Source organism: Oncorhynchus keta, chromosome 1 (genome assembly GCF_023373465.1).
Source record: "Oncorhynchus keta strain PuntledgeMale-10-30-2019 chromosome 1, Oket_V2, whole genome shotgun sequence".
NCBI classification, from domain to species: Eukaryota; Metazoa; Chordata; class Actinopteri; order Salmoniformes; family Salmonidae; genus Oncorhynchus; species Oncorhynchus keta.
The window spans coordinates 88,525,310-88,552,401 of NC_068421.1; the positions used below are offsets into that span (position 1 = coordinate 88,525,310).

At 45.6% G+C, this 27,092-nt stretch overlaps 1 protein-coding gene across 1 annotated transcript in view; it reads right to left on the reverse strand.

The window, feature by feature from the left end:
• Positions 1-20,932: 20,932 nt before the first annotated feature.
• Positions 20,933-27,092, reverse strand: part of nek7 (NIMA-related kinase 7) — a 54,557-nt gene continuing 48,397 nt past the window's right edge. The window contains exon 6 of the mRNA XM_052464139.1: positions 20,933-21,863. Within this exon, the coding sequence (XP_052320099.1) occupies positions 21,750-21,863 (114 nt within the window). The 3' untranslated portion in view covers positions 20,933-21,749. The remainder of the gene's footprint in view (positions 21,864-27,092) is intronic.

Genomic DNA, 27,092 nt, shown 5'->3' on the forward strand with positions numbered 1-27,092 from the left:
CGAGCTTCCCTCCATCTTTCAACATGTCTCTTTAGGGCCTCTGTCAGTCAGGCTGGCAGAAGTGGCTATTTGGGGTCTGCTCATTGGCCGGTTTACGAGCTGAGTGCTTATTTTACTAGACCCAGACACATGTGACAGTGAAGGAGATCCTTTCGGAAGTCTGGCGTATAGGCTGAAATATGTGAGGCTTAGAAGGCTGTAGAACTGCCTGATGGTAATAACCATCGCCACAGGACCCACCAGACCCTGTATAATGGACACATGCCATTAGTCACAAGACATCCTGAAACTGAATTAACATATGGCCAGAAATTAAATTTAAAAAACGTAAATTTGATCCTGATTTGTCAAAAAGCCTATTACAATAAGGGGCTTGATTCAATCCGGATTGCTGAAGTTACCTCCATCAAAAGCCAAACAGAAAACCACATCCCAAACATCAATGATGTCCTCATCGAAGATTTACAGCCTCTCTCCTGACTGATCAACAGGAAGTGGGGGTGGCGTGAGTAAAGTCTCCCCCAGGAAGTGAAACCAGCTGTGTTGGGGGGTGGAGACTCTGTGGATCATGTTTCTTTTCAACCTCTTTAACACAGCATTTGTTTCCAATAGTTACAGTTTGTAAAAACACCCGTTCCGGAAGGCTCCGCTGATGCTTCCGAGTCCCGTTTACTGGCCCAGCGTTCTATAAATCCTGGCATTGCTGCTGCACCCGGCCGTGCGTGCCTTTGTGCCTGTTAAAACCCCTCACCGTTTTAGAGGTATTTGGCTTTTTATTTTGGCTCCGCTCGCTGCGGGCTGCTTGTACTTTACTGTGCTCCCTCTGCGCTGGACTGACCATAATATATTAAGGACAGGCAGTCACTGTGTGTGTGTGTGTGCAAATGTTAGTGTTCAGGAGTGCCACCCGCTGTAATCTAGACTTTGTTAGTGTTCAGGAGTGCCACCCGCTGTAATCTAGGCTAGGTTAGTGTTCAGGAGTGCCACCCGCTGTAATCTAGGCTAGGTTAGTGTTCAGGAGTGCCACCCGCTGTAATCTAGGCTAGGTTAGTGTTCAGGAGTGCCACCCGCTGTAATCTAGGCTAGGTTAGTGTTCAGGAGTGCCACCCGCTGTAATCTAGGCTAGGTTAGTGTTCAGGAGTGCCACCCGCTGTAATCTAGGCTAGGTTAGTGTTCAGGAGTGCCACCCGCTGTAATCTAGGCTAGGTTAGTGTTCAGGAGTGCCACCCGCTGTAATCTAGGCTAGGTTAGTGTTCAGGAGTGCCACCCGCTGTAATCTAGGCTATGTTAGTGTTCAGGAGTGCCACCCGCTGTAATCTAGCCTATGTAGCGTATCAGTTAAAGGAGCTCAAAACACTGTCTGTCTGTCTGTCTCTCTGCCCTTCAGAGCATTGAGACCTACAGAAACCTTTTTCATTCTAATTTTAAGTTGAACCTGTTTATAGTTTATACAAGTTCCTTCAGACATATCAAGAAACACCTTTTAACAATAACAGCTTTTAAATCCTGAACACGGGTTCTGGAGGTTGGAGACAGTCCCCGGTGAATCTGTTCTTCTAGTAAACTAATATGTTTGAAGTTTTGTTTGCCAAGCATGCGCCACAAGCTATTTCAAATGTGCAAACACACTATTGATATTTCAGACTTCAGAAAACAGAAAAAAGGCCTCACTTCGACGTCCTCCAGAACCTTTCCTCGTCCACCTGGGACAAAATGATGAGAAAAAAAAGCTCTGTATTTCGCAAGACATACACACACACACACACTATATATGAAGAGTCAGTAACATTTAATAAAGTGGAGAGAATAAACTGCTTCAACTTTAAATCAAACCTTGCCAATACAGAGTTGTAAACACTGAAATGACACTTAATATTCAAGGACAGGAAGCTGATTGTCTCCATACAGAAGTCAGGTTCTGGCAACAGTACTGAGAGATGGGAGCTGAGAGAGAGATGGAAGCTGAGAGAGAGATAGGAGCTGAGAGGAAGCTGAGAGGGGGAGGTGAGAGCTGAGAGAGAGATGGGAGCTGAGAGAGAGATGAGAGCTGAGAGCTGAGAGCTGAGAGAGAGATGAGAGATGAGAGCTGAGAGAGAGATGAGAGCTGAGAGAGAGATGAGAGCTGAGAAGGAGAGATGGGAGCTGAGAAGGAGAGATGGGAGCTGAGAGAGAGATGAGAGCTGAGAGAGAGATGGGAGCTGAGAGAGAGATGGGAGCTGAGAGAGAGATGGGAGCTGAGAGAGAGATGGGAGCTGAGAGAGAGATGAGAGCTGAGAGAGAGAAGGGAGCTGAGAGACAGATAGAAGCTAAAAGAGAGACAGGAGCTAAGAGGGAGCTGAGAGAGAGATGGGAGCTGAGAGGGGGAGGTGAGAGCTGAGAGAGAGATGGGAGCTGAGAGAGAGATGGGAGCTGAGAGGGAGCTGGGAGCTGAGAGGGAGCTGAGAGCTGAGAGAGAGATGGAAGCTGAGAGAGAGATGGAAGCTGAGAGAGAGATGAGAGCTGAGAGAGAGATGAGAGCTGAGAGAGAGATGGGAGCTGAGAGAGAGATGGGAGCTGAGAGAGAGATGGGAGCTGAGAGAGAGATGGGAGCTGAGAGAGAGATGGGAGCTGAGAGAGAGATGGAAGCTGAGAGAGAGATGGACGCTCAGAAATGAGAGCTGAGAGAAAGATGGGAGCTGAGAATGAGAGATGGGAGCTGATAGAGATGGGAGCTGAGAGAGATGGGAACTGAGAAATGAGAGCTGAGAGAGAGATGGGAGCTGAGAGAGAGATGAGAGCTGAGAGAGAGATGGGAGCTGAGAGAGAGATGGGAGCTGAGAGGGAGCTGAGAGCTGAGAGAGAGAGATGGAAGCTGAGAGAGAGATGAGAGCTGAGAGAGAGATGGAAGCTGAGAGAGAGATGAGAGCTGAGAGAGAGATGGGAGCTGAGAGAGAGATGGAAGCTGATAGAGATGGGAGCTGAGAGAGAGAGAAGGGAGCTGGGAGAGAGAAGGGAGCTGAGAGAGAAGGGAGCTGAGAGAGGTGGGAACTGAGAGAGATGGGAGCTGAGAGAGAGATGGGAGCTGAGAGTGAGATGGGATCTGATAGAGAGAAGGGAGCTGAGAAATGAGAGCTGAGAGAGAGATGGGAGCTGAGAGAGAGATGGGAGCTGAGACAGATATGGGAGCTGAGAGAGAGAAGGGAGCTGAGAGAGAGATGGGAGCTGAGAGAGAGATGGGAGCTGAGAGAGAGATGGGAGCTGAGAGAGAGAAGGGAGCTGAGAAGGAGAGATGGGAGCTGAGAGAGAGATGGGAGCTGAGAGAGAGATGGGAGCTGAGAGAGAGATGGGAGCTGAGAGAGAGATGGGAGCTGAGAGAGAGAAGGGAGCTGAGAAGGAGAGATGGGAGCTGAGAGAGAGATGGGAGCTGAGAGAGAGATGGGAGCTGAGAGAGAGATGGGAGCTGAGAGAGATGGGAGCTGAGAGAGAGATGGGAGCTGAGAAATGAGAGCTGAGAAATGAGAGCTGAGAGAGAGATGGGAGCTGAGAAATGAGAGCTGAGAGGAAGATGGAAGCTGACAGAGAGATGGGAGCTGAGAGAGAGAGATGAGCTGAGAGAGAGAGATGAGAGCTGAGAGAGAGATGAGAGCTGAGAGAGAGATGGGAGCTGAGAGAGAGATTAAAGCTGAGAGAGAGATAGGAGCTGAGAGAGAGATGAGAGCTTAGAAATGAGAGAGAAATGAGAGCTGAGAGAGAGATGAGAGCTGAGAAGGAGAGATGGGGGCTGAGAGAGAGATGGGAGCTGAGAGAGAGATGAGAGCTGAGAAGGAGAGATGGGAGCTGAGAGAGAGATGAGAGCTGAGAGAGAGATGGGAGCTGAGAGAGAGATGGGAGCTGAGAGAGAGACCGAGATGGGGGGGGGTCAAAGAACGACGCTTCCGGCTGATGGATGGAGGAATATTCAGAGAGGAACACGAGGAAGCCGTTCAGTGAATTGACAAGTTTAAAACCACCTAAACTCTGTCTTTCTCTGTCAATTCATCTATAATCTTATCTCTCTATTCCTGCATCTGGTCTACCCATTAATCTCTGTCTGAGGAAAACAATGAGAGGCAAGTTAGGATATGACAATCAGTGAGTGGGGATCACATTCTTAATACTTAATTCTACGGTCAACGCTGTGTGCTATGAACGTTCATGTTGAGTGATTGAATTTGAAAATGTAATTAAAAAAGCCAACTGTTTCATTCAGCAATCAGACATGTATGAAGCAGACTGGTCACAGGAGCCTTGCAAGTGCAATGCTCTACCAACTGAGCTTCAGAGGACAAAAAAACTTTTTTTATGAATGCCCAATTTCCACTGGTGTAAAGTACGTAAGTAAAAATACTTTAAAGTACTTCTTTAGTAGTTTTTTGGGAGGTATCTGTACTTTTTATATTTTTGACAAAATAATGTACTTTTTACTCCATATACAGTTGAAGTCGGATGTTTTCATACACAATTACTGACATTTAATTCTAGTAAAAAAGCCCTGTCTCAGGTCAGTTAGGATCACCACTTTATTTTAAGAATGTGAAATGTCAGAATAATAGTAGAGAGAGTGAAATATTTCAGCTTGTATTTCTTCCATCACATTCCCAGTGGGGCAGAAGTTTACATACACTCAATTAGTATTTGGTAGCATTGCCTTTAAATTGTTTAACTTGGGTCAAACGTTTCGGGTAGCCTTCCACAAGCTGACCACAATAAGTTGGGTGAATTTTGGCCCATTCCTCCTGACAGAGCTGATGTAACGGAGTCAGGTTTGTAGGCCTACTTGCTCGCACATGATTTTTTAGTTCTTCCCACATATTTTCTATAGGATTGAGGTCAAGACTTTGTCGACTTTGCTGTCCTTTTTGCCACAACTTTGGAAGTATGCTTGGGGCCATTGTAATAATAATAATAATAATAATATATGCCATTTAGCAGACGCTTTTATCCAAAGCGACTTACAGTCATGTGTGCATACATTCTACGTATGGGTGGTCCCGGGAATCGAACCCACTACCCTGGCGTTACAAGCGCCATGCTCTACCAACTGTGCTACTTTAGCTTTAACTTCTTGACTGATGTCTTGAGATGTTGCTTCAATATATCCACATCATTTTCCTCCCTCATGTTGCCATCTATTTTGTGAAGTGCACCAGTCCCTCCTGCAGCAAAGCACCCCCACAACATGATGCTGCTACCCCCGTGCTTCACAGTTGGGATGGTGTTCTTCGGCTTCCAAGTCTCCCCCTGTTTCCTTCAAACATAACAATGGTCATTATGGCCAAACAGTTCTATTTTTGTTTCATCAGATGAGGACATTTCTCCAAAAAGTACAAGTTTCTACCTGTTTCCTCCAGCATCTTTAAATCAAATCAAATTCATTTTATAGCCCTACTTACATCAGCTGATATCTCAAAGTGCTGTACAGAAACCCAGCCTAAAACCCCAAACAGCAAGCAATGCAGGTATAGAAGCACGGTGGCTAGGAAAAACTCCCTAGAAAGGCAAAAAAACCTAGGAAGAAATCAGGCTATGAGGGGTGGCCAATTCTCTTCTGGCTGTGCCGGGTGGAGATTATAACAGAACATGGCCAAGATGTTGAAATGTTCATAAATGACCAGCATGGTCAAATAATAATAATCACAGTAGTTGTCGAGGGTGCAGCAAGTCAGCACCTCAGGAGTAAATGTCAGTTGGCTTTTCATAGCCAATCATTAAGAGTATCTCTACCACTCCTGCTGTCCCCAGAGAGTTGAAAACATCATGCCAGGTAGTCCTGAGGCATGGTCCTAGGGCTCAGGTCCTCCGAGAGAGAAAAAGAAAGAGAGAATTAGAGAGAGCATACTTAAATTCACACAGGACACCAGATAAGACAGGAAAGGGCTCCAGATATAACAAACTGACCCTAGCCACCGACACATAAACTACTGCACCATAAATACTGGAGCCTGAGAGAGGAGGGGTCAGGAGACACTGTGGCCCCATCCGATGATACCCCCGGACAGGGCCAAACAGGAAAGATATAACCCCACCCACTTTGTCAAAGCACAGCCCCCACACCACTAGAGGGATATCTTCAATCACCAACTTACCATCCTGAGACAAGGCTGAGTATAGCCCACAAAGATCTCTGCCATGGCAGAACCCAAGGGGGGGCGCCAACCCAGACAGGAAGATCACGTCAGTGACTCAACCCACTCAAATGACGCACCCCTCCTAGGGACGGCATGAAAGAGCACCAGTAAGCCAGTGACTCAGCTCCTGTAATAGGGTTAGAGGCAGAGAATCTCAGTGGGAAGTGGGGAACCGACCAGGCAGACAGCAAGGGCGGTTCGTTGCTCCAGAGCCTTTCTGTTCACCTTCATACTCCTGGGCCAGTCTACACTCAATCATAGGACCTACTGAAGAGATGAGTCTTCAGTAAAGACTTAAAGGTTGAGACCAAGTCTGTGTCTCTCACATGGGTAGGCAGACCATTCCATAAAAATTGAGCTCTATAGGAGAAAGCCCTGCCTCCATCTGTTTGCTTAGAAATTCTAGGGACAATTAGGAGGTCTGCATCTTGTGACCGTAGCGTACGTATGTACGGCAGGACCAAATCAGAAAGATAGGTAGGAGTAAGCACATGTAATTCTTTGTAGGTTAGCAGTAAAACCTTGAAATCAGCCCTTGCTTTGACAGGAAGCCAGTGTAGGGAGGCTAGCACTGGAGTAATATGATCACATTTTTTGGTTCTAGTCAGGATTCTAGCAGCCGTATTTAGCACTAACTGAAGTTTATTTAGTGCTTTATCCGGGTAGCCAGAAAGTAAAGCATTGCAGTAGTCTAACCTAGAAGTAACAAAAGCATGGATTCATTTTTCTGCATCATTTTTGGACAGAAAGTTTCTGATTTTTGCAATGTTACGTATATGGAAAAAAGCTGTCCTTGAAACAGTATTGATATGTTCGTCAAAAGAGAGATCAGGGTCCAGAGTAACGCCGAGGTCCTTCAGTTTTATTTGAGACAACTGTACAACCATCAAGATTAATTTGTAAGTCGCTCTGGATAAGAGCGTCTGCTAAATGACTTAAATGTAAATGTAATTAATTGTCAAATTCAACAGTAGATCTCTTTGTTTCTTGGGACCTAGAACAAGCATCTCTGTTTTAACCGAGTTTAAAAGTAGAAAGTTTGCAGCCATCCACTTCCTTATGTCTGAAACACAGGCTTCTAGCGAGGGCAATTTTAGTGCTTCTCCATGTTTCATTGAAATGTACAGCTGTGTGTCTTCCGCATAGCAGTGAAAGTTAACATGTTTTCAAATTGAGGAACCTTGAGGAACACCGAAATTTACTGTTGATTTACAAACCATTCACAGAGACAAACCGATATCTTTCCGACAGAAAAGATCTAAACCAGGCCAGAACTTGTCCGTGTAGACCAATTTGGGTTTCCAATCTCTCCAAAAGAATGTGGTGATCGATGGTATCAAAAGCAGCACTAAGGTCTAGGAGCATGAGGACAGATGCAGAGCCTCGGTCTGATGCCATTAAAAGGTAATTTACCACCTTCACAAGTGCAGTCTCAGTGCTATGATGGGGTCTAAAACCAGACTGAAGCATTTCATATACATTGTTTGTCTCCAGGAAGGCAGTGAGTTGCAGCGCAACAGCTTTTTCAAAAAATGTTGAGAGGAATGGAAGATTCGATATCGGCCGATAGTTTTTTATATTTTCTCGGTCAAGGTTTGGCTTTTTCAAGAGGCTTTATTACTGCCACTTTTAGTGAGTTTGGTACACATCCGGTGGATAGAGAGCCTCAAATAAGTTCATGAATTTATTACTGCTGAAGTGAAAGCCATCCTCACTTGGGGAATGCTGCCTTTTAGTTATCTTTGCGACAGTATCAAAAAGACATTTCGGATTGTTCTTATTTTCCTCTTTTAAGTTGAAAAATAGGATGATCGAGCAGCAGTGAGGGCTCTTCGATATTGCACGGTACTGTCTTTCCAAGCTAGTCGGAAGACTTCCAGTTTGGTGTGGCACCATTTCCGTAAAAGATTTCTGGAAGCTTCCTTCAGAGCTCGGGTATTTTCTGTATACCAGGGAGCTAGTTTCTTATGACAAATGTTTTTAGTTTTTAGGGGTGCACCTGCATCTAGGATATTGTGCAAGGTTAAATTGAGTTCCTCAGTTAAGTGGTTAACTGATTTTTGTCCTCTGACGTCCTTGGGTAGGCAGAGGGAGCCTGGAAGGTCATCAAGGAATCTTTGTGTTGTCTGAGAATTTATAGCACGACTTTTGAAGCTCCTTGGTTGGGGTCTGAGCAGATTATTTGTTGCAATTGCAAACGTAATAAAATGGTGATCCGATAGTCCAGGATTATGAAGAAAAACATTAAGATCCACAACATTTATTCCATGGGACAAAACCAGGTCCAGAGTATGACTGTGACAGTGAGTGGGTCCAGAGACATGTTGGACAAAACCCACTGAGTCGATGATGGTTCCGAAAGCCTTTTGGAGTGGGTCTGTGGACTTTTCCATGTGAATATTAAAGTCAACAAAAATTAAAATATTATCTGCTATGACTTCATGGTCCGATAGGAATTCAGGGAACTCAGTGAGGAACACTGTATATGGCCCAGGAGGCCTGTAAACAGTAGCTATAAAAAATGATTGAGTAGGCTGCATAGATTTCATGACTAGAAGCTCAAAAGACGAAAACGTCTTTTTTGTTTGTTTTGTAAATTGAAATTTGCTATCGTAAATGTTAGCAACACTTCCGCCTTTGTGGGATGCGCGGGGGGTATGGTCACTCGTGTATCCAGGAGGTGAGGCCTCATTTAACACAGTAAATTCATCAGGCTCATTTTCTGGAATTTTCCAAGCTGTTTAAAGGCACAGTCAACTTAATGTATGTAACCTTCTGACCCACTGGAATTGGGATACAGTGAATTATAAGTGAAATAATCTGTCTGTAAAGAATTGTTGGAAAAATGACTTGTGTCATACACAAAGTAGATGTCCTAACCAACTGGCCAAAACTATAGTTTGTTAACAAGATATTTGTGGAGTGGTTGAAAAACAAGTTTGAATGCCTCCAACCTAAGTGTATGTAAACTTCCGACTTTAACTGTATTTCCCCTGACACCTAAAAAGTACTCGTTACATTTTTAATGCTTAGCAGGACAACAAATTGTCCAATTCACACACTTATCAAGAGAACATCCCTGGTCATCCCTACTGTCTCTGATCTGGTGGACTAACTCAACACACGTGTCATTTAGAAATTGTGCCAGAGTGTTGTACTGTGCCTCTGGCTATCTTTAAATAAAATAAAAACAAGAAATTATGTTGTCTGGTTTGCATAATATAAGGAATTTGAAATTATTAATACTTTTACTCTTATTACTTAGGTATATTTTAGCAATTACATTTACTTTTGTTACTTAAGTATATTTTACTTTTAGAATTTTACTCAAGTGTATTTTATTGGGTGACTTTCACTTGAGTTATTTTCTATTGAGAGGTATCTTTACTTTCACAATCAGGATCTGATTAGAGCTGTAAAACACAGAAACAACCCCAGTATCAATTCCACCTGTTTACTCATGTTTGTTTTGACTGTGTTCGTTTGTGGTTCCCTGGGAGCCATTTTGCCATGATGAGGTTGATCTGTGGTCCCTGGGGAGTTCATTACACACACACGGAGAGACAGACAGAGAGAGACAGACAGAGACAGAGAGAGAGAGGAGAGAGAGATGTATTGTCTCCCTGATGCTGTCTGGTCAGACATGACACAGAGGAGGATTGGGGAGCTCCCTCTCTCTCTCTCTCTGTAATGAACTCCTCAGGGACCACAGTTCAACCTCATCATAGCAAAATGGACAGGACGGGACTCAATGGAGATCTTGAGAGGACAGGGATGGATGCAGGAGAAATAGAGGAGATCTCGCTAGGGGAGGACTTGAGGGAGGGAGGGTGGGGGGAGGACTTGAGGGAGGGAGGGAGGGTGAGGGGAGGACTTGAGGGAGGGAGGGAGGGTGGGGGGAGGACTTGAGGGAGGGAGGGAGGGTGGGGGGAGGACTTGAGGGAGGGGGACTTGAGGGAGGGAGGGTGGGGGAGCACTTGAGGGAGGTTGGGTGGGGGGACTTGAGGGAGGGAGGGTGGGGGGAGGACTTGAGGGAGGCGGGAAGACTCGTGGGGGTAGGTGGTGGAGGTCTCGAAAAAGCAACGTTAGTAGACACAGAAACATCTCGTTAATAGTCTCATACACGCTAACGATGTTTACAGACACCACTCGTCCTTTACTCAAAGAATACAGAGAATAACGAGAATAGCTATCTGCCTTTTACAGAAATAGATATGTCTAATGTTGGGTGAACAACAAGAAGAAAAACGCTGTACACTGCTGCTTATGCTCCCAGGTCATCTTTATTTCTAACAACGGTTGGACCCTTCGGTCTTCATCAGGCATCCATATCCCAGGTGAGAGTGGAAGGACCTATATATATATATATATATATATATATATATATATAGGAGCAGTACTCAGTGACATCACTTCCTGAAACAGGAGGTAAAGAAAAATGTATAACAGTTTCACAATATTGACATTCAATGTATCAAAATATATGATCATACACAGGGAATGTGTTCAACATTTACACTCATATACATACACATACAATATGCAATTAGGATTCAAAAACAACACAATTTAGACATATTGAAACTACAAAAAAAATGTAAAAGTCAAACTCCTCGTTAAGGCCAAGAGGAGATAGTGTGTCGAGCCTGTGGATCTAGAATGATTCTCCTGGAAGAAGTTTCCTCTCAATGTGACATCTTGACTATTTATATTCAAATGTATCTCAGAGTTCTAATAGGAAGTCCAGCTTGAACAACATGAGCAGCAACCGGATGTTTTTGTCTCACCTGTCTGTATGTTGCTGCGATGCTCACTGAGCCGTGTCTTAAGGCTTCTAAGGGTTTCCCCATTTCAACATGGAAACAACCTTGGTGGACATGCAGGTAATCAGGCTGTTGATCTTAGGTCTTTGTCCTGGGCGCGGGTGGGTATATGAGTTGCATTTGTACATGAAGCTGCAATGATGACTGTTTGTTTTCTTTCTGTTTTCCATGAGTTTGCCTACAACTCCAGCACCCGAGGAGAGTACCTGGATGTGAGAATGTTCTTCATCTGTTGTAATGTTTGGTGAACAAATAGTTGAAGGTACAAATGAACTGAGGAGCATATGAAGAATGTGAAAGGATTTAATGAGTGATTTGGACAGTCACAGGCATACACTGAACGAACGATCTCTGAACAAGGTTTTCTGAGAGACGTCAGGATATCATCCAGACAACATACAGTAGGCTTTATACCTGTTCAAATAACTAACTCTAGGTGGCAGTATGCACCCTTTCAGTTTGATTCCCAACTCATAGAAATAGTAGAATAACAATGAACACTTAAAAAATGGAGATGGCCTCAATGGCGCAGCCCATGCTCTCACAGACACCATAATGGGACAGATACACAGAAGAGTCCTCTATCATTCTCTATGGTTCAACTACACATTACCAATGAACAATAGTCAACAGTCACACAATCTAATGTTTCATCTATATCAACTAAATGTATAATAATACTAATAATATATGCCATTTAGCAGACACTCTATCCAAAGTGACTTAGTCATACGTACACAACTGTTTTACATATGGGTGGTCCCAGGAATCAAACCCACTATCCTGGCATTGCAAGTGCAATGCTCTACCAACTGAGCTACAGGGGACCCCCCAAAAAAGAACAGTTTGTTTTTATGGTGAATGCCCAATTTGCCCATATAACTATGGCTCTGATTAGAGCTGTAAAACACAGAAACAACCCCAGTATCAATTCCACCTGTTTACTCATGTTTGTTTTGACTGTGTTCGTTTGTGGTTCCCTGGGAGCCATTTTGCCATGATGAGGTTGATCTGTGGTCCCTGGGGAGTTCATTACAGAAAGAGGGGGGGGTTGTGTCTCCCTACTGCTGCTGTCTGGCCACAGGGGAAAGACATGACAAGGGGGAAGGAAGACAGGGGAGGTGGGGGGAGAAGAAGGACAGGGGAGGAGGAGGACAGGGCAGGTGCGGAGGAGGACAGGGGAGGACTCAGTGGGTAAGATGGAGATCTTGAGGGGGGTGGGGAGGACAGGGGAGGAGGACAGGGGAGGAGGACAGGAGAGGAGGAGGACAGGAGAGGTGCGGAGGACGACGACAGAGGAGGACTCAGTGGGTAAGATGGAGATCTTGAGGAGGGTGGGGAGGACATGGGAGGGGGAGGACAGGAGAGGAGGAGGACAGGAGAGGTGCGGAGGACGAGGAGAGGAGGCGGACAGGAGAGGTGCGGAGGACGACGACAGAGGAGGACTCAGTGGGTAAGATGGCGCTCTTGAGGGAGGTGGGGAGGACAGGGACGGATGCAGGAGAGTTGGAGGAGATCTCGATCGCGGAGGCGGGGGAGACCTTGAGGGAGGGAGGGTGGGGGAGGTCTCAAAGGGCAATGGTAGTAGACACAGAAACATGTCATTATATATATATATATATATAAAAATAAAAGATGTGGACACCCCTTCAAATTAGTGGATTCGGCTATTTCAGCCACACCCGTTGCTGTCAGGTGTATAAAATCAAGCACACCGCCATGCAATCTCCATAGACAAACACTGGTAGTAGAATGGCCTTACTGAAGAGCTGAGGGACTTTCAACATGGCACTGTCATAGGATGCCACCTTTCCAACATGTCAGTTTGTCAAATTTCTGCCCTGTTGGAGCTGCCCTGGTTAACTGTAAGTGCTGTTATTGTGAAGTGGAAATGTCTAGAAGCAACAACGGCTCAGCCGCGAAGTGGTAGACCACACAATCTCACAGAACATGACCACCGAGTGCAGTAGCGCGTAAAAATCATCTGTCCTCAGTTGCAACACTCACTACAGAGTGCCAAACTGCCTCTCAGCACAAGAACTGTTCGTTGGGAGCTTCATGTAATGGGTTTCAATGTCGGAGCATCTGCACACAAGCCTAAGATCAACATGCGCAATGCCAAGCTGGAGTGGTGTAAAGCTTGCCGCCATTGGACTCTGAAGCAGTGGAAACGCGATCTCTGGCGTGATGAATCAAGCTTCACAATCTGGCAGACCGACTGCGAAGAATCTGGGTTTGGCAGATGCCAGGAGAACGCTACCTACCCCAATGCCTAGTGCCAACTTTAAAGTTTGGTGGAGGAGGAATAATGGTCTGGGGCTGTTTTTCATGGTTCGAGCCCCTTAGTTCTAGTGAAGGGAAATCTTAACACTACATCATACAATGAATGACATTCTAGATGATTCTGTGCTTCCAACTTTGTGGCAACAGTTTGGGGAAGGCCTGTTCCTGTTTCAGCATGACAATTCCCCCCTGAACAACGCGAGGTCCATACAGAAATGGTTTGTTGAGATCGGTGTCAAAGAACTTGACTGGCCTGCACAAAGCCCTGACCTCAACCCCATCGAACACCTTCGTGATTAAATTGAACGCCGACTGCGAGCCAGGCCTAATCGCCCAACGCCAGTACCCGACCTCACGAATGCTCTTGTGGCTGAATGGAAGCAAGTCCCCGCAGCAATGTTCCAACATCTAGTGGAAAGCCTTCCCAGAAGAGAGGAGGCTGTTATAGCACCCGAGGGGGGACCCAATCCATATTAATGACAATGATTTTGGAATGAGATGTTCGACGAGCAGGTGTCCATATATTTTTGGTAAAGTAGTGTACATGCTAATGATGCTTACAGACAACACTCATCATTTACTCAAATAATTCAGAGAATAGCTAGCTGCCTTGAACAGAAATAGACCTGTCTAATGTAAGGTGAACACATGGTTGAAGTGACTGGTGAGCATATGAAGAATGTGACAGGATTTGATGAGCGATATGTACATTCACAGGCATACACTGAATGAATGATGTCTGAACAAGGTGTGAGATTCTCTGAAATATATATCCTATTTCTGAAGGAAGTGTGGAGAAACGTGGAGAAACGTGGAGAAACGTCAGGTTTTCATCCAGACAATGTTCCAAAATAAAGAAAACACTTAATTGCATTCAGTTGACTTGAAAGTCAGTGAAAGCATCTTGAAAGTCAGTGAAAGCATCTTGAAAGTCAGTGAAAGCATCTTGAAAGTCAGCCATTAAAACAAAACATAATACATACCGAGTTCCTTTTCTCCCCAACTCATCACTACAGAGGGTCGGTATGAATAACACAGTATCATCATCATCATCACACTAACAATGGAGCAGAGGTCATCGCGGGGCTTGGGTTGTGTATGGGGGTATTTGGAAGTAGTGACGGGATGGTTTTTCAACACTGTCAATACTATTGAAACTATTAACTTGAAGTTTTTTCAATAACACAAATAATATTTGTAGCTACTTTTTAAGCAAATACTTGCAGTTAACTTGTGCAAAACTATAGTAGATAAAGCAGATTGCGTTCTTCATTTCACATGTCACATTATTTGACATTATGAAGCTTAGCACAGTTCCCCAGGACGGTAGAGACAGTCGTGTTTGTTTGTAAATAGCACAACGGGAGAAAGCGGATGTGTATTGACAGGGATCGCTTTTGATATTGAAAGTGAACAGTGTTTTTTTTTGCTTCAATAGAGTAAATCGTAAATCAGGGACGTACAACTAAAGCTTTCCTTCACAGAAAATACATCAGATGATAACAGACTTGGCTGGCAGCCACAAGTAAATGAGTCTACAATCAAAAAGCTCAAACGACGCATGGCCATCATATTTCTGTTTATCATAGCAAGAATGTAGCCAGCTACATTTCCTAATATTAAGCTTAAAGTTAATCTTGAATTTCACCGGAGAAAAGTAGGCTGGCTACACGTAGAGAAAAAGTGCAGAAGATAAGTAGCAACACATCAGTCAGAGCGCTATCTGCTGACCATTAGTGAATTCTCAAAATGAGTCAGATACCGAGCAGAAATTAAAATAAGAACCAGTTTAGATCTGTGTTTACGAAACACAGCAAGATTTCTTCTGCGTTTTATCTTTTGTTCCTTCGTAGAAAATGGTGATGCGTTAATGCACCCCCTACATTTAACTTGCTGGTGTAAGTTACTGAATTCATACGGTAACGAGGCATCATATTGAGCACGGTTACATGCACACAATAATGCGATTGTGGATAGTCAGGTTATACAATAATTTGTTCAAAATGTTTACACGCTTTGATAAATGCAGAAAATCGCCAATCAAAACTAACTTTTTACCAATGATATTTTTGCAAAGATTTTGATTCTGTCAAGTTTGTATGTGAAAACTATTTACACTTTCAGTTTTTCAGGAACTCACTTCACTCTTTCACTCAGATTGAGCTACCAGCGCTGGCACATACACAGATCAACTACCCCACTGAAACGCTGACTAAACCATGTACGTGTCCTAATCATTTGAAGGATTGATCAGAAAACCAGGTGTTTTAATCGGCGTATGCTCACTTCGGTTATGACCTGAACGCCAATTAAGATAAGTAATGTAAGGTGTTTACATGACTAAGGTCATACACGGCCTACTGCCATAATGAGTTTAATATTGATATATTACTGTGTATGTAAACATATTCATTGTGTAAGCTTTCTGCCGTGTTTGAGAAGTCATAGCTCTTTGGATTAATTATTTGTACAGCTGCCACTGATATCTTTTGATATCCTTGCGTTTTTTTTCTCCCCTTCGTTCTCAGCCCATCTGCTTCTCCCCTATGTTCTCCAAGCAGAGCAGGCAGGCTTGTTGCCCAGGCGACTCCAGACTCCACACAGACACAGCGTGTATACATGCTGCTTCAGACCCAGTACTGTTCTTCCTCTAGACAAGCATGCATCAAAACTATGGTCATTTGCATAATTTCTTTCGTTCACTTTCGCTTGTACATTTCCAAACTCACCAAAAATTTCCGTAGCTCCTACCTATATATGTGGGACTTTATGAGCTGGATTGCCTGTCTTTGCACTCATTAGCATATTTAGCTAGCAGCATCCATGGAAATTCTCTATTACTTGTGCTACTTTTGTTAACATTCTGGTAACAGACGACAAATTGTATTTTTTGCTTGTTTCTTTGACGCCCCCTTGTGTACTAAGCCGGTTAATACTGTAAATCCCAGGATGAGAGAAGGACGGTATGACGATGTTAAAATCTGGAAACCACCCAAACCTAGTCATCACCCCTGGGAGCCATCTAACCCTATGTGTGTGTGTATGTGCCGTTAACAAGCACAAAATAGCCTCGGTGCTTTTCCTCCATAAGACAACATATATTATCTTCTTTAAGGCAAATACATTATTGCATCTTCTACAATATGAATCAATTCTGTCCTGCATCACCAAAACAAGCGCCGAAAGAAGCAATGAAAATTATGCAGGATGGAAGGAAGTAGAAAACAAGACTTGAAAACACTGACAATCCTCTTTAACTTGTATTTATTTGATCAGATAATGGTTATCTGCTATCATCTTAGCAATGTTTACCATAAGCAGGGTTTGGGAGAAGTGGATTACATTTAGAAAGTAAACGAGCCAACCCTGACCATAAGATGGGGATGGGGAGTAAAGTACATTCTGATAGCAGGTCATTACTGATAAGGCATGTGTTGTTTTAATAGCAGGTCATTATGATAAGGCATGTGTTGTTCTGATAGCAGGTCATTATGATAAGGCATGTGTTGTTCTGATAGTTCATTATTGATAAGGCATGTGTTGTTCTGATAGTTCATTATTGATAAGGTATGTGTTGTTCTGATAGCAGGTCATTATTGATAAGGTATGTGTTGTTCTGATAGTTCATTATTGATAAGGTATGTGTTGTTCTGATAGTTCATTATTGATAAGGCATGTGTTGTTCTGATAGTTCATTATTGATAAGGCATGTGTTGTTCTGATAGTTCATTATTGATAAGGTATGTGTTGTTCTGATAGCAGGTCATTATTGATAAGGTATGTGTTGTTCTGATAGTTCATTATTGATAAGGTATGTGTTGTTCTGATAGTTTATTATTGATAAGGCATGTGTTGTTCTGATAGTTCATTATTGATAAGGCATGTGTTGTTATGATAGCATGTCATTATTGATAAGGTATGTGTTGTTCTGATAGTAGTTCATTATTGATAAGGCATGTGTTGTTCAAATAGCAGGTCATTATTGATAAGGCATGTGTTGTTCTGATAGAAGGTCATTATTGATAAGGCAGCGTAGCCTAGTGGTTAGAGCGTTGGACTAGTAACCGGAAGGTTGTGAGTTCAAACCCCCGAGCTGACAAGGTACAAATCTGTCGTTCTGCCCCTGAACAGGCAGTTAACCCACTGTTCCCAGGCCGTCATTGAAAATAAGAATATGTTCTTAACTGACTTGCCTGGTTAAATAAAGGTAAAATAAAAAATAAAATAAAAAAGGCATGTGTTGTTCTGATAGAAGGTCATTATTGATAAGGCATGTGTTGTTCTGATAGGTCATTATTGATAAGGCATGTGATAGGAGGTCATTATTGATAAGGAATTTGTTTCAACTAACAATGCTTCCTCACTGTTGAACTGGTTTTCCATCAGTTACAGACACAGGGAGTAGAGCTGAGAAAGGAAGGCATTGGGGGTGTTAGAATGGTGTGTACAGAATATTCTACTGTAGAGGATTTGGTGTGTAAAAGACAGAAATTGAATATTGACATGGAATATACCAGCCAATCAGTTGGTGGGACAATATAACTGGAAAATACCAGCCAATCAGTTGGTGGGACATAGAACTGGAATATACCAGCCAATCAGTTGGTGGGACAATAGAACTGGAAAATACCAGCCAATCAGTTGGTGGTAGAATAGAACTGGAAAATACCAGCCAATCAGTTGGCGGGACAATAGAACTGGAATATACCAGTGTAACGGCGTTCGCCAGTTGAAAGAGAAGCGGACCAAAATGCAGCGTGGTGGTTACTCATGTTCTTTAATAAAGAATAGACGATACATGAAATAACTATATATATACAAAACAACAAACGGAACGTGAAAACCTATACAGCCTGTCTGGTGAACAACTACACAGAGACAGGAACAATCACCCACGAAAACACTCACAGAATATGGCTGCCTAAATATGGTTCTCAATCAGAGACAACGAGAATCACCTGACTCTGATTGAGAACCGCCACAGGCAGCCATAGACTACGTCGACGCCCCACAAAACCCCAAGACAAAAAACACACCACAATAACCCATGTTACACCCTGGCCTGACCAAATATATAAAAAAAAAAACACAAAATACTAAGACCAAGGCGTGACAGAACCCCCCCCCCCCTCCCTAAGGTGCGGACTCCCGGACGCACCCCAAAACCACAGGGAGGGTCCGGGTGGGCGTCTGTCCATAGTGGCGGCTCCGGCTAGGGACGTGGACCCCACTCCATTAAAGTCATAGTTCCTCACCCTTGCGTCCTGGGATAATCCACCCTCGCCACCGACTGAGGGGAAGCTCGGGACTGAGGGGAAGCCCGGGACTGAGGGGCAGCTCAGGACTGAGGGGAAGCTCGGGACTGAGGGGAAGCCCGGGACTGAGGGGAAGCCCGGGACTGAGGGGAAGCTCGGGACTGAGGGGAAGCCCGGGACTGAGGGGAAGCCCGGGACTGAGGGGAAGCCCGGGACTGAGGGGAAGCCCGGGACTGAGGGGAAGCCCAGTACTGAGAGGAAGCCCAGTACTGAGAGGAAGCCCAGTACTGAGAGGAAGCTCAGGCAGGTAGTTGGCTCCGGCAGATCCTGGCTGGCTGGCGGATCTGGAAGAGTCTGGTTGACTGGCAGATCTGGAAGAGTCTAGTTGACTGGCAGATCTGGAAGAGTCTGGTTGACTGGCAGATCTGGAAGAGTCTGGTTGACTGGCAGATCTGGAAGAGTCTGGCTGACTGGCAGACTAGCAGCTCTGGCTGCTCCATGCAGACTGGCAGCTCTGGCTGCTCTATGCAGACTGACAGCTCTGGCTGCTCTATGCAGACTGGCAGCTCCATGCAGACTGGAAGCTCTGGCTGCTCTATGCAGACTGGCAGCTCTGGCTGCTCAATGCAGACTGGCAGCTCTGGCTGCTCCATGCAGACTGGCAGCTCTGGCTGCTCCATGCAGACTGGCAACTCTGGCTGCTCCATGCAGACTGACAGCTCTGGCTGCTCCATGCAGACTGGCAGCTCAGGCTGCACTGAACAGGCAGGAGACTCCGCCAGCGCTGGAGAGAAGGAAGGCTCTGGCAGCGCTAAACATGCGGGAGACTCCGGCAGCGCAGGAGAGGAGAAAGGCTCCGACAGCGCTGAACAGGCGGGAGACTCCAGCAGCGCTGTAGAGGAGGAAGGCTCTGGAAGCGCTGAACAGGCGGGAGACTCCGGCAGCGCAGGAGAGGAGAAAGGCTCCGACAGCGCTGAACAGGCGGGAGACTCCAGCAGCGCTGAAGAGGAGGAAGGCTCTGGAAGCGCTGAACAGGCGGGAGACTCCGGCAGCGCTGGAGAGGCGAGGCGCACTGTAGGCCTGATGCGTGGTGCTGGCACAGGTGGAACCGAATAGAGAACACCCACAGGAAGCCTGGTGCGGGGAGCTGCCACCGGAGGACTGGTGTGTGGAGGTGGCACTGGATAGACCGGACCGTGCAGGCGCACTGGAGCTCTTGAGCACCGAGCCTGCCCAACCTTACCTGGCTCGATGCCCACTCTAGCCCGGCCAATACGAAGAGCTGGTATGTACCGCACCGGGCTATGCACCCGCACTGGAAACACCATGCGCTCCATAGCATAACACGGTGTCTGCCCGGTCTCTCTAGCCCACCGGTAAGCACAGGGAGTTTGCGCAGGTCTCCTACCTGGCATAGCCATACTCCCTGTAAGCCCCCCCCCAATACATTTTTGGGGCTGACTCTCAGGCTTCCATCCGCGTCCTCGTGCTGCCTCTTCATACCAGCGCCTCTCCGCTTTTTCCGCCTCCAGTTCTTCTTTGGGGCGTCGATATTCACCAGGCTGAGCCCAGGGTCCTTTTCCGTCCAATATCTCCTCCCAAGTCCAGAAGTCCTTTGATCGCTGCTCCTCACGATTAACAGGGGGAGATGGCTCAGGTCTGAACCCTGACTCTGCCACACTCTCCCTGAGCCCCCCCCCCCAATACATTTTTGGGGGTGACTTTCGGGTTTCTTTCTGCGCCGCCGTGTCTTTCTCTTCGACTCCATTCTCCTATAGCCCTCTTCGCACTGCTCCAGCAAATCCCAGGCGGGCTCTGGCACTCTCTCTGGGTCGACCGCCCACCTGTCTATTTCCTCCCAAGTCGTATATTCTATACTCCTGCTGTCCATAACGTCCTCCCATGTCCATTCCTCCTTTCGCTGCTCCTGCTGTCGCTGCCTGTTACCACGCTGCTTGGTCCGGGTGTGGTGGGTGATTCTGTAACGGCGTTCGTCTATACAGCCTGTCTGGTGAACAACTACACAGAGACAGGAACAATCACCCACGAAAACACTCACAGAATATGGATGCCTAAATATGGTTCCCAATCAGAGACAACGAGAATCACCTGACTCTGATTGAGAACCGCCTCAGGCAGCCATAGACTACGTCGACGCCCCACAAAACCCCAAGACAAAAAACACACCAGTTATTAGAACTAATAACTATCACCAGGTACTTCAGGTAGCATTTGGTTTCTCGTCATGGACGGCCCTAACCAGAGAAAGGGGCACCAGGTAGCCTAGCGGTTAAGAGAGTTGAGCCAGTCCCCGAACCAACATCTGTCTATGTGCCCTTGAGCAAAGCACTTTAACCCTAATTGTACCTGAAATTTACTCTGGATAAGAATGTCTGCTAAATTAACAAAATAAAATGATAATACATTTTAAAAATGGAAATAAAGCTTTTATATTTGAAATTATAACATCATTATTACATTCAACCAAGTACATACATGTATAACCTCAGTGTTAACTTGCAGCATCTCTCTACCTCTACCTACCTCTTCACTAGTTCTCTCTGTGCTCTTTGGGGTAAGACACCCCCCTCCTAGACACATTCATCACCGCATTACCTCACCACCCTGTCAGTACCGGGGTACAAAGTGCAACACAGCAACATTTAACCATCTAAACACTAGATTTCTTCTTCTTCTTTCCGTCTGTATTCTTGATTGGATCTCGATACTATAGCTCTCCAGATAAACTACATCTAACAGGATGTTCTGTTACTAAAATAACTAACAGTACAACACTAAACATTCATATTGCAAGTTCCTCTGTGATACAGGCTGTGTACATATGGAGACAGTACATATGCTCTATTTCTATTTAACGACGTCAGGACCGGGCCTCCCGAGTGACGCAGCGGTCTAAGGCAGGGCCAGGCAGGGCAGGGCAGGGCCAGGCAGGGCAGGGGGCACCATCAGAACATTCTTAGCTGCAGCCATCTTTAAGCTCAATGGGAATAGATACAGGACATATCTGGGACATACAGACAGCACTCCCTTCTCCTAAACAAAAACAACCTTAACAATACAGAGACCTCGGAACAACTGAACTTATGAATACATGATTGTGTGAAAGACAACATCGATGTCTGCCTGTCCTTCTGTGGAGGTGAGGGAAGAGAGGAGGAGAGGAGATACAGAGAGAGGAGAGAGGAGAGGAGTGCAGGTCGTAGTGTGTCTCCGGTGAAGACTTAGCTGCCCAGCTGCGTCTGGCGTTGCATGTGTTTGGCAATATCATACACGTATATGATGTCAGCCCTCTTCTCTGGGTCGGGGTTAATACACATATCTACCACCTTTCTCAGCTGGATGAGAGAGAGAGAGAGAGAGAGAGAGAGACAGAGAGAGAGACAGAGAGAGAGACAGAGAGAGAGAGAGAGAGAGAGAGAGAGAGAGAGAGAGAGCGAGAGAGAGAGAGAGAGAGAGAGAGAGAGACAGAGAGACAGAGAGACAGAGAGACAGAGAGAGAGACAGAGAGACAGAGAGAGACAGAGAGAGACAGACAGAGAGAGAGACAGAGAGACAGAGAGAGAGACAGAGAGAGAGAGATATCAGCTATTAGACCGTATTGTGAGACAAAGCATAAAAAGAGCTGTCTGTCTGTTGTGTTAAAAGAACATTCCAGACAAATGAATAAATCTAATGACAGAAACACATTCTTAAATCTCTCATTGTCACCCTCCTCCCTTCCCGATAGCAGCTAGCAGGCTTCAGGTGCTGTAACTAAATACAGCGGGGGGTGGGGGGGTAATAGTGTGTTAATTACCCCACGGCCTTGTGAATCTACTTTCAGTCAACCTGAGACACACAATTGCTCGCACATCGCTAAAATCAGGCACAGACACGCATTGCACACAGACACACACACAGACACACACACACACACAGACACACACACGCACACACACAGACACACACACACACACACACACACACACACACACACACACAGACACACACACACCCCGGAGGGGAGCGGCTTACTGGAGCGGATAGAGGGGCTGAGAGGTGGAACAGTGACCACCATCATTAAAAAAAGGAATAAAAATGAAAGAAAGAAAAGAAAGAAAGCGCATGTGCGAGGTCGCTATGGTAACCGCCTGCCGACTTCCTGACCGCTGATATGTGGTGCTGGGCTCGGCAAGTCCTCGACATGCAGCGTACGGTGTGTGTGTGTCAGGGTATGTGTGTGTGTGTGTGTCAGGTTGTGTGTGTGTGTCAGGGTATGTGTGTGTAAATGTGTGTGTATGTCAGGGTGTGTGTGTGTATATGTGTGTGTATGTTAGGGTGGGTGTGTGTCAGGGTGTGTGTGTGTGTATGTCAGGGTGGGAGTGTGTCAGGGTGTGTGTGTGTGTGTGTGTGTGTGTGTGTGTGTGTGTGTGTGTGTGTGTGTGTATGTCAGGGTGGAAGTGTGTCAGGTGTGTGTGTGTGTGTGTGTGTGTGTGTGTGTGTGTGTGTGTGTGTGTGTGTGTGTGTGTGTGTGTGTGTGTGTGTGTGTGTGTGTGTGTGTGTGTGTGTGTGTGTGTGTGTGTGTGAATGTCAGGGTGTGTGTGTGATACAAATGCAGACAGTCTGAGAATTAGTCCCATAGAATGGAGAGAGGAGGATGAGTGATGAAGAGATATGTAAAATATGTAAAATATTTATGTTCCTCTTCACAGCGGCGAGATAAGGGGGGTAGAGGGATGGAGTCAGGTGGAAGGGGGAGAAAGGGGGGAGCGAACGGAGGAGACAGTAAATGACAGAACAAAGATGAGCAGCTGACAGTTTTCTGCCGATGCTTCAGGAGCTTTGTTTACATCCAGACAGGCGCTCCAGGCACCCTCATCCCTCCACCTCCCTCTCTCTCCCTTCCCATCTCTCTCTTTCCTGAATGGGGTGATAGAGGGTGATATGGTGGCTGGGTGGTGGGGAATCATGGGTAGCGCACACACACACACAACAAGCAATCAGCAGCAGTCTGTAGGTTGGCCATCTATAACCACAGATAGATAGTTCTACATTACATTGTATGCAATGTCTGTGCACAGCCCAGAGACGGTGGCGGAATGGATGGCTGCCATTTTACGGGCCCCTAAACAATTGTGCTATTTGTTTTTTTTTTCTAATTTTTTCTAATTTTGTACATAATGTTGCTGCTACCATCTCCTATGACCGAAAAGCGCTTCCCTGTATCAGAACACCGATTACTCACCTCGAAATGGACAAATAGTTTGTATTTAATGAGTCCGACGCGAAGGATATACTGTTTCTCTGAGACCAGGCCCAAATCCCTGTCATTCGAGGGAAGAAAAGACAGGGGGCGGAGATCAGGGAGCCTTGTGAGAATTAGTCGGCGACCGCCTCTACCATCTGTTCTATTGGCCAACTTGAGAATAAACTGGCAATCACTGGAGAATAAACTGGATGAGCTCTGTTCAAGACTATCCTACCAATGGGACATTAAAACTGTAATATCGTATGTTTAACCGAGTCGTGGCTGAACGACAACACAGATAATATACAGTTGGCTGTGTTTTCCATTCATAGGCAGGACAGTACAGCTACGGCCGATAAGATGAGGGGTGGTGGTGTGTGTCTATTGGTCAATCACTGCTGGTGCGCGATGTCTAATATTAAGGTAGTCTCTAGGTATTGCTCCCCTGAGGTAGATTATGTCATGATAAACTGTAGACCACACTATCTACCAAGAGAGTTTCCATTTATATTTTTCGTAGCTGTCTATTTACCACCACAAACCGATGCTGGCACAACGACCGCACTCAGCTGTATAAGGCCATAAGCAAACAAGAAAATGCTCATCCAGAAGCGACGCCCCAAGTGACCAAGGACTTTAATGCAGGCAAACTTAAATCCGTTTTACCTCATTTCTACCAGCATGTCACATGTGCAACAAGAGGGGAAAAAAAACTATAGACCACCTTTACTCCACCTTTAGACCACATACAAAAGCTCTCCCTCGCCCTCCATTTGGAAAATCTGACCATAATTATATCCCCCTGATTCCTGCTTACAAGCGAAAACTAAAACAGGAAGTACCAGTGACTCACTCAATACGGAAGTGGTCCGATGTTGCAAATGCTACAGGACTGTTTTGCACAGACTGTAATATGTTCCGGGATTCCTCCAATGGCATTGAGGAATACACCACATCAGTCACTGGCTTCATCAATAAGTGCATCGATGACATCATTCCCACAGTGACCGTACGTACATATCCCAACCAGAGGCCATGGATTACAACATCGGCACCGAGCTAAAGGCTAGAGCTGATGCTTTTAAGGAGAGGGACACTAATCTGGACACAATAGGAAATCCCGCTATGCCCTCAGATGAACCATCAACAGGCAAAGCCTCAATACAGGACTAAGATTGCATCCTACTACACCGGCTCTGATGCTCATTGGACGTGGCAGGGCTTGCAAACTATTACAGACTACAAAGGGAAACCCAGCCACGAGCTGCCCACTGTCACAAGCCTACAAGTTGGGCTAATTGCCTTTTATGCTCGCTTCAAGGCAAGCAAAACTGAAGCATTCATGAGAGCACCAGCTGTTTTGGACAGCGGTGTGATCATGCTCTCCATGGGGCCGATGAGAGCAAGACCTTTAAACAGGTCAACATTCACAAGGCCATGAGGCCATACGGATTACCAGAACGTTTACTCAGAGCATGCGCGGACCAACTGGTAAGTGTCTTCACTGACATTTTCAACCTGTCCTTGACTGAGTTTGTAATACCTACACGTTTCAAGCAGACCACCATAGTCCCTGTGCCCAAGAAAGCGAAGGTTACCTGCCTAAATGATTACCGCCCTGTTGCACTCATGTCGGTAGCCATGAAGTGCTTTGAAAGGCTGGTCATGGATCACATCAACAGCATTCTCCCGGATACTCTAGACCGACTCCAATTCACATACCACCCAAACAGATCCACAGACGACGCAATCTCATTCCACACTGCCCTTTCCCACCTGGACAAAAGGAACACCTACGTGAAAATGCTGTTCATTGACTACAGCTCAGCGTTCAGCAACATAGTGCCCTCAAAGCTCATCACTAAGCTAAGGACCCTTGGACTAAACAGCTCCCTCTGCAACTGGATCCTGGACTTCCTGACGGGCCACCCCACATCTGCCACGCTGATCCTCAACACGGGGGCCCCTCAGGGGTGTGTGCTCAGTCCCCTCATGTGTTCACTGTTCACCCATGACTGCATGGTCAAGCACTACTCCAACATCATCATTAAGTTTGCTGACGACACAACTGTGGTAGGTCTGATCACCGACAACGATGAGACAAACACACTATAGGGAGGAGGTCAGAGACATGGCAGTGTGGTGCCAGGACAACAACCTCTCCCTCAATGTGAGCAAGACAAAGGAGATGATAGTGGACTACAAGAAAAGGAGGGCCGAACAAACCCCCATTCATATCGGCGGGGCTGTAGTGGAGCGGGTTGAGAGCTTCAAGTTCCCTGGTGTCCAAATCCCCAACAATCTATCATAGTCTAAACACACCAAGACAGTCGTGAAGACGGCACGACAAAACCCTTTCCCCCTCAGGAGACTGAAATTATTTGGCAATGGTCCCCAGATGCTCAAAAGGTTCTACAGCTGCATCATTGAGAGCATCCTGCCTGACTGGTTGCATCACCGCCTGGTATGGCAACTGCTCAGCATCCGAACATAAGGCTTTACAGAGGGTAGTGGGTACTGCCCAGTACTTAACTGGTGCCAAGCGTCCTGCCATCCAGGACCTATATACTAGGTGATGTCAGAAGAAGGCCCAAAAAGTGGTCAAAGACTATAGACTGTTTTCTCTGCTCCCGCACGGCAAGCGGTACCTGAGCGCCAAGTCCAGGACCAAAAGCCTCCTTAACAGCTTCTAGCCCCAAGCCATAAGACTGCTGAACAATTAATCAAATGGCCACCCGGACTATTTACATTGACCCCCCCCCCCATTGTTTTTACACTGATTCAACTCACTGTTATTATCTATGCATAGTCACTTTACCCCTACCAACATGAACAAATATCCTTGACTAACCTGTACCACCACACATCGACTTGCTACTGGTTCCCCGTTTTTGTTATTTTGTGTTAGTATTTACTTTATTTTATACTTAAGTTTATTTCGTAAATGTTTTCTTAACACTATTTCTTGAACTGCATTTTTGGTTAAGGTATGTAAGCATTTCACAAACACCTGTTTCACAAACACAAACACCTGTTGTATTTGGCGCATGTGACAAATACAATTTGATTTGAAAACGCATGCACAACTACAACTGAAGGATATTTCAGATTCAGATTCAGCCAGTTCTTGCCTAGAGGCTTTTAATAGAACATGATCACTTACAAGTTGCAGTTTTGGCTAACCCATAGTAATGTTCCATACTTTCCCATTGGTTTGGGATGAGGCCTGCAGATGTATTTTAATGTATGTAGTGGGCTATACTACTGATTCCAGGGTCAACGAGTGAGATTTTGGGGTGAGAGATGGAGAGAAGGTGAAAGAGTGTAAAGTGAGAGT